Raw genomic sequence first — 17477 nt, forward strand, 5'->3', positions numbered from 1 at the left:
ACAGTAGCTAAGAGACTCGCTCAGTGATCCTCAGTGTTAATTGGCTTGTTTCTCCCCATAATTCTGTAGCATTGACGTACCACTTAAGGGCTGCTCTTCCTTGTCAGAATAGGAGCGCTTGTCTCTGTGTGCTGATCAGTTTATTGTGCCGTGCCATGTGGCCCAGTCCAATGATGAATTCAAAAATTGAAATCAAAGTAAAATTACAAAATAAGAATTTTACTGCAAGAAATGATGTATTGGCCATTATTGGCATAATTTGCATACGGCACAGGTTATTTAAAGACCAAGGGACTAACAGGCTTGAAGAATTAAGCTGATCTAGATGATGTGGCAGTGTAGTGCCAGACGGACCTTTGCATTTGTCAGTATTAAATAATTGAAGGGAATAGTTGGGGTTACTCATGCTTGATCTCTAAATTTGTGTTCAGGAAAAAGACTGAGTATTGTAGTGAACAGTTCAACTAAGATGCGTTGTGCAGGAGGGGTCAAAAATAACTCTACCATTAACTTATCTCCCTTTCCCTTCACTCCTTCAAATTTCCATTTTTCCCTAATGCCATGAAGCACATTATAGAAGACTGATGAAAAACGTAACCTTTAATAGTCACATTAGTGACTGACAAACATCACCTTCATTGCATACTTGGTCTTAATCTGGCGTACTAATTAACCTTTACAAGGTTTGTGTGAATTCTGTGTCCTTTGTTCAAGACGAAGGTAGCCTGAGACAGGCAATAGAATTTGAAACTGAATTGGAATTCTTAATTTGACTGCATCAGGGGACAGATGGAGCATCCCTGGAGTTAGCTTGCTGTTTACTTGTTTTATTGTTGCGGCCACACCAGCAGGATGGATGGCCGAGGGAGTTGTGGTGTCAGGTAGACTGGATTTACAGTGGTGAATCACTTCATAACATGCTTGGTCAAGGACCACAAAATGAAGGCTTCTTTGAAACGGAGGATGGAGCACAGTGTCATTGAACCCTTTCTGGGCAGAAAGGAAAATTGGCATATTGGTGTGCTGACTTAAATTATAGTGTTCCTTTTGTTATTGTACAAATATTATTTTATTCTGATATTGCAGTTGTGTTAATGTTTTGTTATACACAAACACAGTTTCTTAAAAATAAAAGGTACTGTCGCTAATAAATTGGATAGACTGTTCTTTAATAGGAATACAATATGAATTCATTCTTTAGAGTTTTTACCCAAGCTAATACAATCCTTATTGAAGCATAAGAAAAATAAGTATCAAGGCTCTAACTTCATCACGATCAAAACAGTTCACAGAAGCGGTTGTCAGTAAAGCACTGTCATTTCAGGATCACTCCTCCCCACATTCTCTCACCACATAGGTTAGCATAATTAAATGTGAAGTAGTAGAAGCTCACAACAAATAAAATAAACATTTTTCCATTCCATTTCCAATCCTCAACTATCTGTTCAAAAAGGTATATGCAAAGCGCTTCTAATAAGGGCGGTGCTATATTTGCAGGCTTTCACATCGCTGGTGTCAAACTGCATAACTGCGCTATTATTCCTTGGCTGCCTTTGTTTTTTTACATATTAAATTGAATGCAGTCAGCGAATGCTACAGTTGTTAGACCAGGCATTGAGCTGCCATCCCAAGTCAACAGACCTTTTCATCTCAGTTTTTGAAAATTGTGAACTGTCCTCATACCACACCTGCTGTGTATCTTTAAATTGGCATCTCTCTAGGCTGGATTTATCTAGAAATAGCTTTGTTTGCCACGGGTAAATTTGGGGGGCAGGATCAACAGATTTGGAGTGGGGTAGAGACATGACCTCCATTAGCATTGTTCAGTGAGAAGAGTCATCTTTTGCCCATTTTTGAAGAGCCTTTGAGAATTTGTGGATCGTGCTCATTGCCTAGGCATCCTTTAAATATATTGAGGAATCTGTCATAGTCCTCAAAACTGAATTGTAATTCAACAGTATCACCATCTGTTACTGTGTCCAGAAATACATATTGAGGTGTGAAGACCACAGATTGAATGTTTGGGTTTGTTTAATAGCTCCTTCTACAGTCTTTGTCATGCTCTTTGCCTGGATCCTACCACCGTCTCACTCCATATTGCCATTTATGTCTTGTTGAACAGGAGAATCTCCTAAGTACTCTTCGAGTCTAAGCATAACTGTGGGTAGGTAGTTAACTGCCATAGATATTTGCTGATACTTTACGGTAAGAGGAGGGCCATCCTGGCAGTACAGCACTGGAGCTAGTTTTCCCCAGACATGAAAAATTCTCATTCTCACTCTACAGCTGCTGAATTTTAGTTTGCAAATAATTTCATTAATTGATTTGGCTCAAATCACAATGACAGAAGTTAATGCTGTCTCCTGAATGTTACTGTCCAGCGTTGTGGAGAACCAGCTACTCCAGACCTAACACTGTGTGACGGAAAGTCCGTCGTGCTGGTTGAACTTTTCGTGGGAGGTCATTACTACTTTATAGAAGTGCTAACTCGAGTTTTTCTTGATGAGCAGTTGAGTATTTGGTGTAGTCCCTGTTTTGAAAAAAGGCCTCGGAAAAAGCTCCAGCATTTAGGGGCTTTTTGGGGAGTTTCCCCCTTTTCAGGAATTCGCTAAACATAAAATAAGATATTCACCACGAATGCAGTTCTTGTACGCTTCCTAAAGACATTTTAAGAACCTCCCGGAAAGCAATAAGAGCTGGGCTGGGAGCTGTTAGACCTGAAAGTACATGATTAATGTGGATGTATTGCTTGTTGTTTCTCACATCGGTGCTGTCATGCTGATTCAACTTCCAAAGGAACAGGATACTAGCACATGCCAGTGGGTGTGCTTAGAAACAAATATACTGTCATGTGCAACTCCTCCCTTTTCCACGTTGACCATCTTCATGGAGTTCAGGTTCCAGATTTTTTGTTTGAGGTCCATTGAAAGCTAGATGAATAGTTTCTCAAGGAATCAGGTATTTTTTTCCCTAATTCATACGTTTGAAGGATGTCACATATTTTATAAACCAATATTAATCACCTGTGGGTGAAGACCATGCATAGAAATTTGACTCGAAGGAAAAATTCTGAGAATTTATGAGCAAATGAAACAATGCATGTCTTTATAATGGAGCCCTTAATGCTATCTTAACTGTAGCATCCAGTTCCAAGTCAGGTGTTTGCCCATGCCATATGCCTTCAATAAGACAAGAGAATGGTACTGAATTTAAAAGGGGAGGATGTTTCCTATCAAGCTTGATAACTTTGTTGGATATCTGTACAATTGTGCAATAAGGAGTTGAAACTGAGGTGCTGCTGAATTAGCAAAACTGCTTCTCTTCCATCATTTTCAAGGCTTCTGATATCCTGTGACAGCTACTTTCTCTTCATTTTTTTTGGTGCTGATTATGCGGTTAAGTGGTATAATTATGTTACAAAGTAGACTTTAGGTAAAAGATAGCAGGCTAATAGACAGAAAATCTTGCAAATTGTAAATTTTGCCAGGTTTTGGATCATTTAAGTATGAAGGCCTGCTTGATTGCCTCTCTGGCCATATTACTATGTAGAACTTGAAAAAAAATCAAAGTAAACATTGTCCTTGTGTATATTTGACCACTGAATACTTTAAGTGAATGGAGATATGCCATTAATTAGTATGGATCAACTTTAACATTGCATTCTTTCTTGAAAACTTCTTCTAGATTTGTGAATTTTCAGTTAAACATTCTCCCAGGTAGTTTCTTGAGTCTCTTTTTGTTTTTTCTAATTAAAATATGTATCTTGGGAATGGTGGTGATATTTTTACCACTTTTTTTTTTTCTTCAGAATACACAGATGAGAGTGCCCTGATTCCTAAGAATTCATCAGTAATTGTTAGAAGAATCCCTATTGGAGGCGTCAAATCTACAAGCAAAACATATATCATGTAGGTATTCATAAAATCTAGTACTCTTCTTCAGCTGTTACATCTCTTAATCTTTAATATCCCTTTGGGTGAGGCTTACTTTGTTAGAAATGTTTGAACTTAGGTTGAGGTTCTGCTATCACGAAAGCTGCTGCTAGTACTCATTGTAGCTGGAGGAATTGGACCTGAAATTTGCCAGAAAGGTGTTTTAAAAACTGCAGGCTTACTAAAATTCCAAATTACTCAAATTTCAGACTTTTTGGTTTCTATCAAAGAATTGTGTTTGGCTTATTCTTTGGGCTGGTAGTTTAAGGTCTCAAAAGATGGTCTTACCTGTCTTCCATGGAAAGAGAAGATTTTGTAACATTTTTAGAAAAGAAACTACGTAACATTTGCCATACAAACTTATGTGTGCACCTTCTGACTCATTCCTTTGTTGCCATACACTGCATATAAATCTAATATATAAATTCCAATCCCAGAAGTGGCTGTTACTCTGTAGTGGATGAGTGTTTGTTTTGTTTTTGGGGTAGGTTTTTTTTATATCTGTTTTGGGCCAAGGAAGTACTTTTACTAAACATAAATTACTAATATTGAGAGAGGTTTGGGTTGTAGCCGTGTTGGTCTAAGGACATATTGAGACATAATATTGAGAGAGACATTGGAAACTTGCATAGATGCAAAATGTTAAAGGCCAAGTCCACTAATCCTGCACCTTGCACATGCTAGAAGTTTCATTTATGGAAGAGAGACCTAGCAGATTCCAAGAAATCATCAGTGCTTTTTAGTAAGGCAAAAGGAGTAAGGTCCCCAAGTATGTCGTTTTCCATGTGTGGCAGTGGGAGTGGACAGTCCCTCTTCAATTTGAAATTCAGCCCTTTTACATGTGAATAAGAATAATTCTTGTTATCTTCTAATTCAGTTTTTATACCATGTTGGTACTGTTGAGCTCTAAATGTTCACTTCCCAGTTAGTCCCTGTAATATCAAATGGCAGATGACTAAAATGTCAGAAATTCAGGTAAACTCAATTGCAGCTTTCTTGCTATCGTGTGTAGATCATCCCTATTTTGCATTGGTTACACGAGCTTTGCTTGAATGATTCAATTAATCCCTGGCTGGATAGATACCATCTCCTCTTTCCTAGTGCTGCTTCAGAACTAGGTGCTTAGATTCTAAGAGTAATAATGACCAAATAAATAGCTGGATAAAAATGTGCAAAGAACGGGGTAGGAATGCTGTGTGTTGCTTTCTCCTTACAGATGGTCAGCTACTTCTCTGTTCCTCCTAGCTGATGGAATAGAAGATTCATTTAAGAGTACCCGCAGCCTGTTAACTAGCCTAGTTATTAAGGTGCTCAGTAATATAGTTAATTAAAAAACTAAGCAGCTTTAAGATTACATGCCCCAAAGGGTATCATTATTGTGGTATGTTCAGTGCCTTTTAAACTTTGCTATTCATATTGTAGCATGTTTTTAAAGGTAATTGCATTGAAAAACAAATCTCTGTTAATTTTGAAAAGCTCCTTGCATAGCCCCAGCTTTGGGATATATACAGCTATGAACCTGAATCTGTTTTAACAGTGAAATTTGGAAGTGTGCACCCCCTCTGTAGAATTTATGAGCATCTTTAAACTGTCCCAGCTTAGAGGACACTTTAGCGAGCTGCATGAATTAATAACTCTTATTAGCTGTACCTACACTTGCATGCCTAATTCGCCATAAAGCATGCAGATCAGTAGTCAATACATGGAATCTCAACAAGTTTTCAGTAAGAGATTTCCTAAATACTGTAGAATATTCAGGATTATTTTTAATCACGTTCTGGCAATTTAAGACCTTTTTTTTTGTCACAGGACTTCTAAATCGCACAAAATCCTAGAAACTACTTTCAGGTGACATTTCTACTACTACTTTTAGTCAACATAGTTTATATAAAATGTTTAATATTTGGGCACTTTAATGGTTAAATGTAGCAGTTCTGACCACTGTGTTTGGGCTTCCACAAGTTCTTTTGTGAGGACTGCTGGTTTATAGTATTGTAGTCTTCACTAAATGATTCTGCTTTGCCATACTGATTTAAGAAAGAAAAAGTTTACTTCAAACTTTCTAGACTGTCAGTGTTATTTTCCAGAAACTAAACGTCACATCTGATCTTAAATTAATTTATTAGGAATATGGAAGTTGTTTGGACAAAAGCAGTTACAGATTTGGGTGGATCATTATCTTACTAGATTACAAAAATGTTATGTAGAATAATTCACGTTTAGAATGTTTATATAGCGGCAGTCAAATATCCAAAGACTTGAGTTTTAAATTGTTTTTCATGTATTCCGTATGCGAATCTTAAAATGTTTTTTGACAACCCAAAGCAACTTAAGTAATAATTCTGCCTGAAACAAAAGCACTTTGTATGCAGGTGTGTTAACTTCCACATTCCCTAAACAGTGTTCCAGAACTCAAAAGTATTGGCAGTTTGTAATATAGTGTTTTCACTCTTCTGTATAATGAATTCAAGCACTTGTAGATATTCTGACAACCTTTATTTCTTGTTCTAGAAGTCGAACTGAACCAGTGAGTGGACCATCAAAAGCAGTATGTAAAAACACAATCTCACACTTTTTCTACACACTGCACTTAACTATAACCAGTAATGTAGAAATAAATTTTCTAAACATTAACTTAAAATACAATTTCTGAGAAAACACAGTATATATTTATATATATTGTAAATACAATGTATTTAATACAGTATAGTAAAAAATGAGCAATGGTATCGTTTGCACACTTTTTAATGTGAATTTTGGTATTTGTGCCAAATAATGCGTTGTATTTCATATTGAATATGCCAGAATATTTCCTGTATGACTCTGTGTTGTACAGATAATGTATGATCGTTTTCAGATCATGTAGGTTCAAGGTTTGCACAACTGAACATGATGCCATGTTCTACATCTGTCTGTCTATAGTTAGTAATATGTATGTTTGTACGGGTTGTTGTGTGCTTTTTGTTTCTTGCAATAAAAATGTTTGGAGTGTATATTTTGCCATTTTCACATTGTATCACTTAGCTTTTGTTTTTAATACTTTTTTTGCCTAATGGTTTTTGAAAATGTTATCAAAAACCGCAGAGAAACCATTATTGTTAAACTTGGTATTGTTTCTTAATTCTGATGTGGGGTTCACACAAATGCTGGAATGAAGATTCCCCTACATTTTTCGTGAGCAATTTTGTGCAGTCAAATGATTCATCTTGCTGTCCTGAAATATTTTGAATATTTATATTCCTTAAAATTGTACTGTTAAAATGACGTTGTTTGGGCCCCCTCTGAGTACATAAATGTCTTGGGAAGGTTACCATGGGTGTGAATATCTTATGGTCCTCAAAGTGGTATTCTGAATTTCTGTGTATGGCTTTTGTGCTTTCTTTGGTTCAGCCTAGCTTAGTAGGGTGCCTGCAGGCTAAATATCTAAAACTTGATGTACAAATTGTAGCAAAGGCTAGACCTTTGTGCAGTTTGAGGATGAAAACCATATGAACGTCAAATCTTGTTTGCAGCACCCGTGATCTCAGTGTTTTCTGACTCTGGTGCTCCCTAAGTTATTGATGGCTAAGCCTTTCTTTAGAATATCACCACTTTAATTTTTACATTTGAAAAAAAAGTTGGCATTTTTTTTAGGTTTGAAAAACTTAGTGTCAGTCTGTTACTAAATGCAGATCAATAAGATACATGAGCAAATATTTATCTTATGATGGGCCAGATTTTGATTCACTGCTCGTGTTGAACATTGTGCAGAATTCAAGAAATTCAAAATAGTCCTAATTAGTATCCCAAATTATTATTTGGTGTTTTTATTTTTCACTTTTAAAAACAAAATTCATTTTTAACTAGAATGGTGAGAGGCATTATACTAATCTTGGATTATTGGATCTGGTTACTTGATAGGATGTTAGGATAACGAAATCTAGAATTTTCTGACCTTTGGGCTTGCGTTTTATGAAGAAAATAGCTTCTGGTTCTCATGAAATGATGTGCAGTCAATCTAAAATACAAACCTTTTTAATGTAAAGATTTTAAAAGCTGCTAAAACCATAATCTAATATCTAAAACTCTATTGGCAATTGATTCAAATTTTTTCTTACATAAATGTGTCTCAGCACAAGTCCATATTTGTTTGATTGGCCTAGTTACCCCAAGTAATTAATGTACTGCATTTATGTAAATCACATTTACAGTATTTGATCTAATTCAGATGAGTCTTTATTTATTGAAACCAGTTCACTTTCCTTTTTGTTTCCTAGCATGTGTATAAACAAACACAAAGAACATGTTGATGAATAAAGTTAACATTCTCTTAGCCTTGTGTGTTCCCTGGCATGTCTGTATTACATTTCTAAGTAGCACCTTACTCTGAGCTAATGTAGATTTTTTTTTCATTTAAAAAATGTATCTTAGGAATGGCTATATTCTAGTTAGAACTGCTTCAGTTAAAAAGGAAGCAAAATAAAACATTTTCCTTTTTTTTCTTGTTTTCATGATTGCACTTGGAAAACTGTAATTTGGGCGTGATCTTGCCAGTCCTCTATATCTGTTCAACCTCTGTGAATAATAATTCTCACCTTGGATGTCCTACAAGATCAGGCATTTTCAGTGTTGGGGACATAATTACAGTTACCATTAATTGTCCAGCCTGATCTAAAATCAGAGACCAAATTCTGCCCTTAATTGCATGGGCACAAACTCATTTAATCTGAAAGCAGAACTTGACTGTGGTAAATTGGAGCTAAGCGGGAGGAAAGCTGATATGCTAGTCCATATACATTGTCCAGGCTTTTGACCCTGGAGGGGTCGCTCCAGCTTCACTTTATTTTCAAGTCAGGATTACGTTCAGAGAGCTGATGTCTCACTCGGCGTAATTCTTTTGTCTTTTGAGACACAGGTGCCTGCTACTACCGCTACTATAAAAAACAAAGCATAACAAAAAATAGGTTGGTATAGCTGATATAAATGTCAATAATTTGATTCATAGCTTGATCATTTCTCCATTGTCTCGCTCTTTTATAAATTAGTTTATCCTCTGACGTTTTCCAAATCTGTGCCATTCTGACACCATCATAGTCAGAGCTAGGGACTGAACTTTTGTTCTGAGATCAAGTGACTGACTTATTAGTATTAATATTTTAGGAGCAATAAGAATCCGTAGTCAAAATTAGTGCCCCATCTTGTGAAGCAGGGGTGGCCAACCTGTGGCATGTGTGCCACAGATGACATGGTCAGTTTCTGGGTGTGGCAAATGGCAGATTGAGGGGGCAGCACAGTGATAGATTGGGCAGGGGGAGGGGATTGGATTGGCACTTGGGGAGGAGAGTACATGGCTGATTTGCAGCACATCTGCCAAAAAGGTTGGCCCCCACTGCTCTAAAGCATTGTCCCTTCAATGGAATATAGTCACAAACTTAACTGAAATCCCAGTCTTGTGCTAAAACTGAGCATTGTTAACTTTAAGTGACTGCTTAAACTAAAATGTAGTTGTAGTTCTGTGGCAGTGGTCTAAGACATTACATGTAAAGCTTGGGATTGTAAAGATAATAGTGAGCTTTCCTCCTGGTTTTTCTGTTTTCCCCTTCATTCATTCTGCCCAGTGGAATTGGGATAGTCTTCTCTGAAATGGGTTCCAGTGCAGCAAACGTGATTCAGTATTTGTTGATTTAAAAAAAAAAAATCCTACAGTATTATTTTTGCCTGAGAAAAGATCTCTGAAAGCCCAAGAGCCTCGGAGATGAAGTTTCCATAGGTCTGAATCCAGGGGCTTGCAGGGAACTTGATAAAATACTCCAGTAGGAAGAAAAAAGGGGAGGGGAGAGAGAAGGGATCAACACAAGAGCGATGGGAAAGAGGTTCCCAAGAGAATATATTCATTGGGACACTGATCAGCCACCTACTCCTTTCTGGTGGTAGTTTAGTGGTTAGAAATGACAATGTTACCCCATCTCTTAAGAAGCCGATTGGAATCTGTAGGCTGTATTATAATGCTGTTTCATGAATAAATCAAATCATGATGCCAGCTAGATTTGTTCAAGATTGGAAGTAGGGTCTATTACAAAAGCAAGACTCCAATTTAATTTTTATATTAAACATTTTCATGTCAAGTTATGGACATGCTATTAAAATATTCATAAAAAAATGCTTTTATGTTATCAGCTGTTCTGGTAAATATATAGACCTGCTTATTTCCACACTTAGAAAGGAGTGGCATGTGGAGTATCAGATGTTTAATAATTTTAGTGATGTTCCCTTTTTAACATAAATGAATGTAGGGATTTTACAAAAGACTTAAATTTACCCCACAAAATAAAACTCGTTAAAACAGATTTCAAGGCAAAATTGGCCCAATTGTTAAAATTGGGTCTCAGCCTTTGACACTAATTTCCTTTCCATGGATCTTTTTTAGGAACTTTTTTATGTTTTAAAGAGTCTAAAAAATTAATAAGAAAACATTATTCCACATACTGTGCTTGTTTGGGGAAGTCCTTTGTGAAGATGTAATTGGACATTTCAGGACCCCTTATGGAGAGAAGAGGAGGTTTACTTCAAATATGTTTTCCTTAAAGTTTGCCCAACAAAACTCTTGTTGAACATTATCACTCTTAGTAATGCAGAATGTAAGGTTCTTTAAAGGGAAATGATTTACATCTGTTTTTGTTTTGTTTTTTTAAACTCTTATGATAGTGATATTGTCTTCTCCTAAGAGAGAGAGAGCTTTATTTTTGTGTTGGGAAATGTTTATTTAGTTTCTCTGATCTATTCCGTTTTAAGCCACAATAAAGAGTGAACCCAAAAATCTTTCTCTATATGAGAGAGTTCTGTTCTATTAGTGAATCAAACTAAGTATATTAGTGAATTATATAATTATTTATATTTGTTGCTGATGGTGATGTATTACAATTCAGTGTGGCTTTAACAGCACATGGGGATTGTGCTTTTTATGCATGGAAATACTGCAGGGGTGATAAGTCAGAGTAGGTGTTGGGTCTCCTTTGTGCAAGTTGCTCCCCATTGGCAGGTGTAAGCATTTGCCAGCACGAAGAAACTGCTTTTGGGATCAAGACTGAAACCCTTCGCCTTTATCATCGCCAGTGCTTTTTTTGCATGTGTCCACAATTGAGCTGTTAATCTCTGTTTATGGCTGATGTTAAAATTGAATCTTCTGTGGGATTTGGATGTGGAAATACTGAAAGATACCAGCTTGCATGTTTTCAGCATACGTTTTTATGATATGCCATTCAGCTCTAATGAAAATCAGACTTATTTCACTGCTTCCTCAGTTTTGGTAAACCTTTGGCATCTGCAATTTACAGAGTTTTACTTTTCCTACTTGAATTCTGACCATTTATATGCTGTGGCCTAAATGATGGATTTCTTTTATGGAAACCCTCTCCCCCAAGTTTTTATCTCCACTGACTGATTGTGCGTGTGCTTTGTTTTGGCAAGAAGTTGCAAGTGCTTTTCATGAAGCATAATCACATGCATTATGTTGACTGATTTAAATGTTAAATTCCAAAATACATTAAAATACTTTCCTATGTTACCACATTTCTGTCCAACTAAATTTTTTTTTTAAATACTTTTAAGTAACTTAATTTGGCTTAAAAGGGAAAATGTTTGTTCTCTTCATATGCTTAATTCTCATGGATACAGGGATTTTAGGAGCATTCCAAGGGGAGAACATACTCTGAAGTAATAAGCTAACTATAGTAAGGTGCTTCAGTGTTTCAGCTTCTTTTCCCTTAGAAGGTGGCCTCTCTTGACACACGTACCTTTTGAAAGCTGTCCTAGATGTAATTTCATGTGTTTGGGGCAAAAAAAATCAAACTACTTTGAAAATGCCTCTCTTAGACACACAGAAGATACCCATGTAGACTCTCAACTGCTGTAGTGGTAAATATTGCAATGTCTTGATTGTGAAACTTGAATGTGTGTTTAATTTTTTGTGAACAGATTGATGACTCTTCTGCATCTATTTCTCTGGCCCAGCTCACAAAGGTATATATGCATATATATATATATATATTTTTTTTTTGTCAATTCTAACAATGAATTATTTGCTTGGTATTTTAAGTCCCATGCTGTGATCTATATCTGGTTAATTTTTGTAATTTGAACAAAACTTTTAGTGAAAAGTGCCGAGTTTAACTTGAAAATGTGTGTACATATTGATTGATACTATCCTGTAAAGAGTAGTTCCCAGTTTGGGAAGATAGAAGGGGAGTACCTTATCAGCCTCAACATAATGTTGCAGTATTAATCATCTTCAAGACACAAGAAAGAAGCACTTCAGAAGCTGTTTACCGTTTCTTTCATACGTTTCAGTAATTTTGCTTTGGAAACTAGCGCACTTTTTAAAGAAGAATTTAAAATACTGGCTGTAAGTTATGGACTTTTCAGGGTTTTTTGTAACAGCCAAGTAGAAGTGTTTCCATAACATGGACAATTGCATGTTATTTTTTGCATTTGTAGACTTTCCAGTGATAGATCAGCTCTTTGAATGTCGCACATAAATTCCTAATTTGTAGCCTTGTAGTACATATACAGTGAACAGCATTTATACAACCTAATTTGTTTGAACACAGACTGTGTAAATTGTGTAAATGTATCTAATTGTTTATAGGAATATACCAATGTGTATGTGTGGCATATTGGCAACTGTGACCTGAAAATGTTGTAATGCCATGTTTTGCTATGAAACTGCTTGCATTTATGCTCAATAATGTGTACTTTTGTCTGGGAAAGCACTAGTGACTACTTATTAAAGATATCAGTGCATCAGGCAATTAAGCTTTTGCCCTTGAAAAATTCTAAGGAAGGGTAGGACCTATTGCAGAGTAGTTAGACTTCTTTTGAGTGCAAAATCTGGAGCTCATGCCAGGAAAGACAAAAATCTTTCCATCTGCAATTTCCCCACCACCAATACAAAGGTGAAAGATCTTGTGTGCATTCAGCAACTTTTTTTTTTTTTTTTTTACTTAAGAATTGGCTATCAGAAGAGATTTGGTTTCCATTAGTGCTGTCCCTAAATCTGTCCTCTGTTTTGTAAACTCATGTCAAGTTTCTTATTCTAAGATGCAAAAAACTGTCCAAGTGGTGTACAATTTTTTAAAAGTTTTTTAGACTTTTTTTAAATGAAGAAACATTACAAACAACTCAAAACTGTTACTTACTTTAACCTCTTCAATGCAGAATGGCTTAGCATGGAGGCAATGTGTTTAACAGTTTCCCATTTTATTCCTATCTTGTATTAAATGCCATATTTGAATTTTGGTCTATTCCTACTAATGTTTTGTGGTTTTGGGTGTGTTTGTAAACTGTTTGGGTTCAAACAAATTAGTTGAGTATCTGTAAAGCACATTTTCTGTAAATGTTAATGGATATGATTTCATAGCTGTCAATTTTTTGTTGTTAAGAAAAAGCTTTGTATATGAAACAATCTTTTAATAAAATGTTGAAACTAGTTGGTTGCTTTTGTGAATGAATGTATAAAAGGATAAGACGAGTGGTTGATCTGAATGCTAGGTGCTTGAAGATCCAAGTAATTAGCAGTCACTTCCTTAGACCCTGCTTGTATCTGGACTAGTGTATAGTAAATATTTTAACAAAAACTGACAAATTTTTTTTAATTCTCTTTTTAAGTTGGCTTCAATATTTTTGCAAGGCTAGCTCCACATATAAGGATTACGTTTACGATTTGTATATTAAAAGGACAGTTAACTAGAAAACTGTGCGCTAAATACTATACCTGCTGTAATTACAGCACTTAATATTGATCATTAATTAAAATACACTTGAGTCTGTTTACACAGAGGGGGGTTTTTTGTATTATTGGAAATGTCCATATAAATCCACAGTAGAGGAACAAAGAAAAACTTTGAAAAGAAATCTGGAATTAAGCATGCACTCTGAAAGGAAGTGGTGTCAAAAGTTGGACTTAAAAAAAAAAAAAAAAAAAAGAAAAAAGAAAAAAGCCAGTTTCAGATTTGTCAAGTTGACTGTCCCTTTTACATTGCAAAACGTAAATGCTGCTATTAAACCTGTATTCATGTTTCTAAATGAAAACATACTCTGTTAAATACATATTTTTTCATAGATAGCCTGGAGCCCGAATTCTAGTGTCTTAAAAATATTGAATAAGGGTTTTTTTTACACTTAGTTTCAGCCCACTTCTGTATAAGAGAGAATTGGAGCAGTTACACAAGTCTTTATGTAAGGTACAAACAGAGCCTAAGGTTTTGAGTGCCCAAGAAAGTTTTTCTCAAATGAGCTAATAGGCACACAAACATCATGTAATGGCCTAAGGACTCCCCAGAACATCTTCAGGACAATATGTATTTATGTAAGCAGCTATATTAATGCAACTTCAGCTAGAGCTGTGCTGCTCTTTACAGGATTGGATGAGTGGTGTTGTCTTTGGCTGTGTGGACTTAAATGTGTTTCTAATGTGTGTGTCAAATAATTACCTATTAAACAGACTGCCAATCTGGCTGAAGCCAATGCTTCCGAAGAAGATAAAATAAAAGCTATGATGTCACAGTCTGGCCATGAATATGATCCCGTCAAGTAAGTGTTCATATCAAATATGTTATTTAAAGACTGTGCTTGTTTTTGGTGTTTTGGGTTCTTTTTAAGTTAGACACCCATGCACACCTTTATTTTTATTTTTTAACCTTTAGTTACATGAAGAAACCCTTGGGCCCACCTCCACCATCATACACATGCTTTCGTTGTGGAAAACCTGGCCATTACATAAAGAACTGCCCAACAAATGGGGTAAGAGCCTGGTAGAACTACAGTGCTGTTTTGTTTTGAATATTCCCGATTCATTGAATTTTCACTGATGATCTAACTTTATGTGCATAGGCAAAATAATTCGGAGCAAAGGCTCTTGTATCCTGTGGTGACTTACACAATTTAGTGAGACATTCTTATTGGTGGAAGGGGGAAGTCTGTAACTCAGATTCCTCTTTGCTTTGTTACCCTTACAGAGGTAGAGACTGAGTACCTGGATGCTCTTCAAAGAGTTTCTGAATGCTTTTCTTTATGTTCCTCTGAATGGGAAGAATTGAAAGAGGCCTGATGCCACAATGCATTCTGTACTAAAAAGTAGCAACTGCGCATTTAAAGTGCACGTAAGAAGTGCAGGCTTAGTTATTGTCACAATAGCTGGCCGTTTTCTAGTCTGTTTGCCTAAACAAATTAATCGCGTTGGGCATTTATACACATACCTTTTCGTTCAGCAACCTGCCAGAGATCCGCCACTGCTGAGCAGACTCGATTAATGGAGTTTGCTGCACGTGCGAGCTGACGTGTACTGCGTTGCGCCATGTGCAGTTGTATAAATGGCAAAATGCGTGTCAGCGCGTAGAAAATGGCAGTACAGTTTTGAGCTAAAGCACCTCTGAGGTGTTGAAGCTCAAAGCATGCCGCCGCTGTTTTCTCAGCACTGACGTGCGTTTCTCCACTTAGACGGCTGTAAGTGGGCACTTTTCAAAGTGCTCGGCGTTGCAGTGTTTATACATGTTACAATGCTCACTAAAATGATGGTGTGTGATTTTAGCCCCCCCACAATCAATGGTAGTTTGAAAGAAACTTCATTTAAAAGTTTAAAATGGAAGAAAAAATTGTGTTGAAGGTGAAATTTGCTTTTGTTTCTTCAGTATAGGTGTCATAATTTTGTCTCTAGCTCATCCTTAGGACACCTTCAGTTGTCTTCCTATTACAAGTTCTGGCAGAGTTCATCCTCATCTGAGACCTTATGTTATGATCTCAACGTTTCAGTGTAGATTTTTTTATGAATAAACAAATTACTGTTTTAATGCTTTCTTAGTGGTTTGGACATACTGTCATACCGTTGTTATAATGAATGTAGAATGATGGACACACTCATTTTCCAGTGGATTAGCATTTACCTGATACATGCATCAAGATTTTTCATCTGCTGCTTGAGATGTGAAAAGGAAAGAGTAGGCCATGATCCTGCAAAGACTTGTGGGTGTATTTTTTACTTTACTCATTGAGTTCAAAGTTTCTACCTAAGTATATTGCAGGATCATGATATTTCTCAGGCTATAAGTGTGCTCTCATGAGTAGAGTAAGCTATGGTAGTCTGAAGTGCAGAGGTACACGCCCATTGTCCCACTTGAAGTACCTGTGAAGTGTCTGAGATAACACTTGTTTCTGAGACAGTGGTGGCTGATTGGAATGAATTGCTATTCAAACTGTGTGCCTAAATGATTGTCCTTTGCTACAGAAATTCAGACCCGGATAAGCCGGTGTCTATTTTTACCATAGGATCCAAAATAAAAGGCTTTGTCCATGGAGAAATAATGTCAGATTTTAGTTGAGGGTGCTATCCTGCCCTGCCTTCTGTATGTGTTATAATGTAGTACTCAGATGGGGGGGGAGAGAATTAAATACATATTTTTACCAGTCAGATTCAATAACCCTTGAAATAGCCCTTTAAAGATGAGCTATATCTGGATGTTTATTTCTTAACAGGACAAAAATTTTGAGTCGGTTCCCAGGATTAAAAAGAGCACAGGAATTCCTAGAAGTTTTATGATGGAGGTGAAGGATCCCAATACAAAAGGAGCCATGCTTACAAACACAGGAAAATATGCAATACCAACAATTGATGCGTAAGTACTTCAGAGCAGGCTGAAATGTGACTAATGGGCCACTACACAAGTGCTTGGATGGGAGCGAAGCTGCGTCGGCTGGCATCTATAATCCCCCTCCATGTCGGAGCCACTGCAGCTGGCTGTATTTAACAGGAGTTAGGTGCAGCTATGGCAAACTGCCACCCTGGGTCTAATTTTGGCAGATTTCAGGATTCCTGGCTGTGGGGCAAAATGTATTCTTAATGTCTTGTTCCATTTATACATGTGTATATAGCCATCCATGCAAACTGAGCCTGCCTACATGTGTTGTCATATCAAGCAACCTCTTGTCTCCCGATTTTATTTGTTTTCTTGTAATCAACTTTGGCAGTAAAATGTTAGAGGGAATATAACATTTCGTAATGTGTATTTCTTAAATAAGCCTAAAGAGATAAGCAAAGGTTAAGTTCAGGAATAGCATTGACTCTTACCTGTTTCCTGTTGCTGGATTGAAAACTTTGGCTTGCCAATACTTTAAGAGCATGACTGAACAACCTGGTTACATCATGGTAGGATAGGGTGGGAAACTGCAGTGATTTGTAGTATAGTGACTATGCATGCTCCTGTCCTTGGCAAATGCAGGCTGTCATCCAGCTTTCAGAGGGAAAGCTGCCACGTGCTTGTGTAGAATGAAAGCATACAAATGGGTAGTAACCACTGAGCAGCTAACATGCTCTTGTTTGTGGAGTTGTGTTTTAAATACCATGGTAACAGGATGCTGAAAATAAAGGCAGTTTTGTCGTTGTGGCATACTGCCTAAAAAAATACATGTGTTGATGGTATATCACTGTCACAATAAAATATTTTGTACTGGTTATAGAGCAGGGGACAGGTGCTTGGGAGGCAGAGGATGAGGCACTCCCCAGCTTGCAGGCTCCAA

The 17477-nt window shown here is 36.7% G+C and overlaps 1 protein-coding gene across 6 annotated transcripts in view; it reads left to right on the forward strand.

The window, feature by feature from the left end:
* The first annotated feature begins 3741 nt into the window (after positions 1-3741).
* Positions 3742-17477, forward strand: part of RBBP6 (RB binding protein 6, ubiquitin ligase) — a 26448-nt gene continuing 12712 nt past the window's right edge. For 3 of the 6 annotated variants that reach the window (XM_014521555.2, XM_025208223.1, XM_025208224.1), the window contains exons 1-7: positions 3742-3908; positions 5742-5780; positions 6444-6480; positions 11886-11930; positions 14410-14498; positions 14612-14708; positions 16437-16576. In XM_014521555.2, coding sequence (XP_014377041.2) covers positions 3757-3908; positions 5742-5780; positions 6444-6480; positions 11886-11930; positions 14410-14498; positions 14612-14708; positions 16437-16576 — 599 coding nt within the window. In that variant the 5' untranslated portion in view covers positions 3742-3756. The remainder of the gene's footprint in view (positions 3909-5741; positions 5781-6443; positions 6481-11885; positions 11931-14409; positions 14499-14611; positions 14709-16436; positions 16577-17477) is intronic. The other 3 variants (XM_025208222.1, XM_025208225.1, XM_025208220.1) reach the window with 2 other exon arrangements.

This window comes from Alligator sinensis, unplaced genomic scaffold (genome assembly GCF_000455745.1).
Source record: "Alligator sinensis unplaced genomic scaffold, ASM45574v1 scaffold1164_1, whole genome shotgun sequence".
NCBI classification, from domain to species: domain Eukaryota; kingdom Metazoa; phylum Chordata; order Crocodylia; family Alligatoridae; genus Alligator; species Alligator sinensis.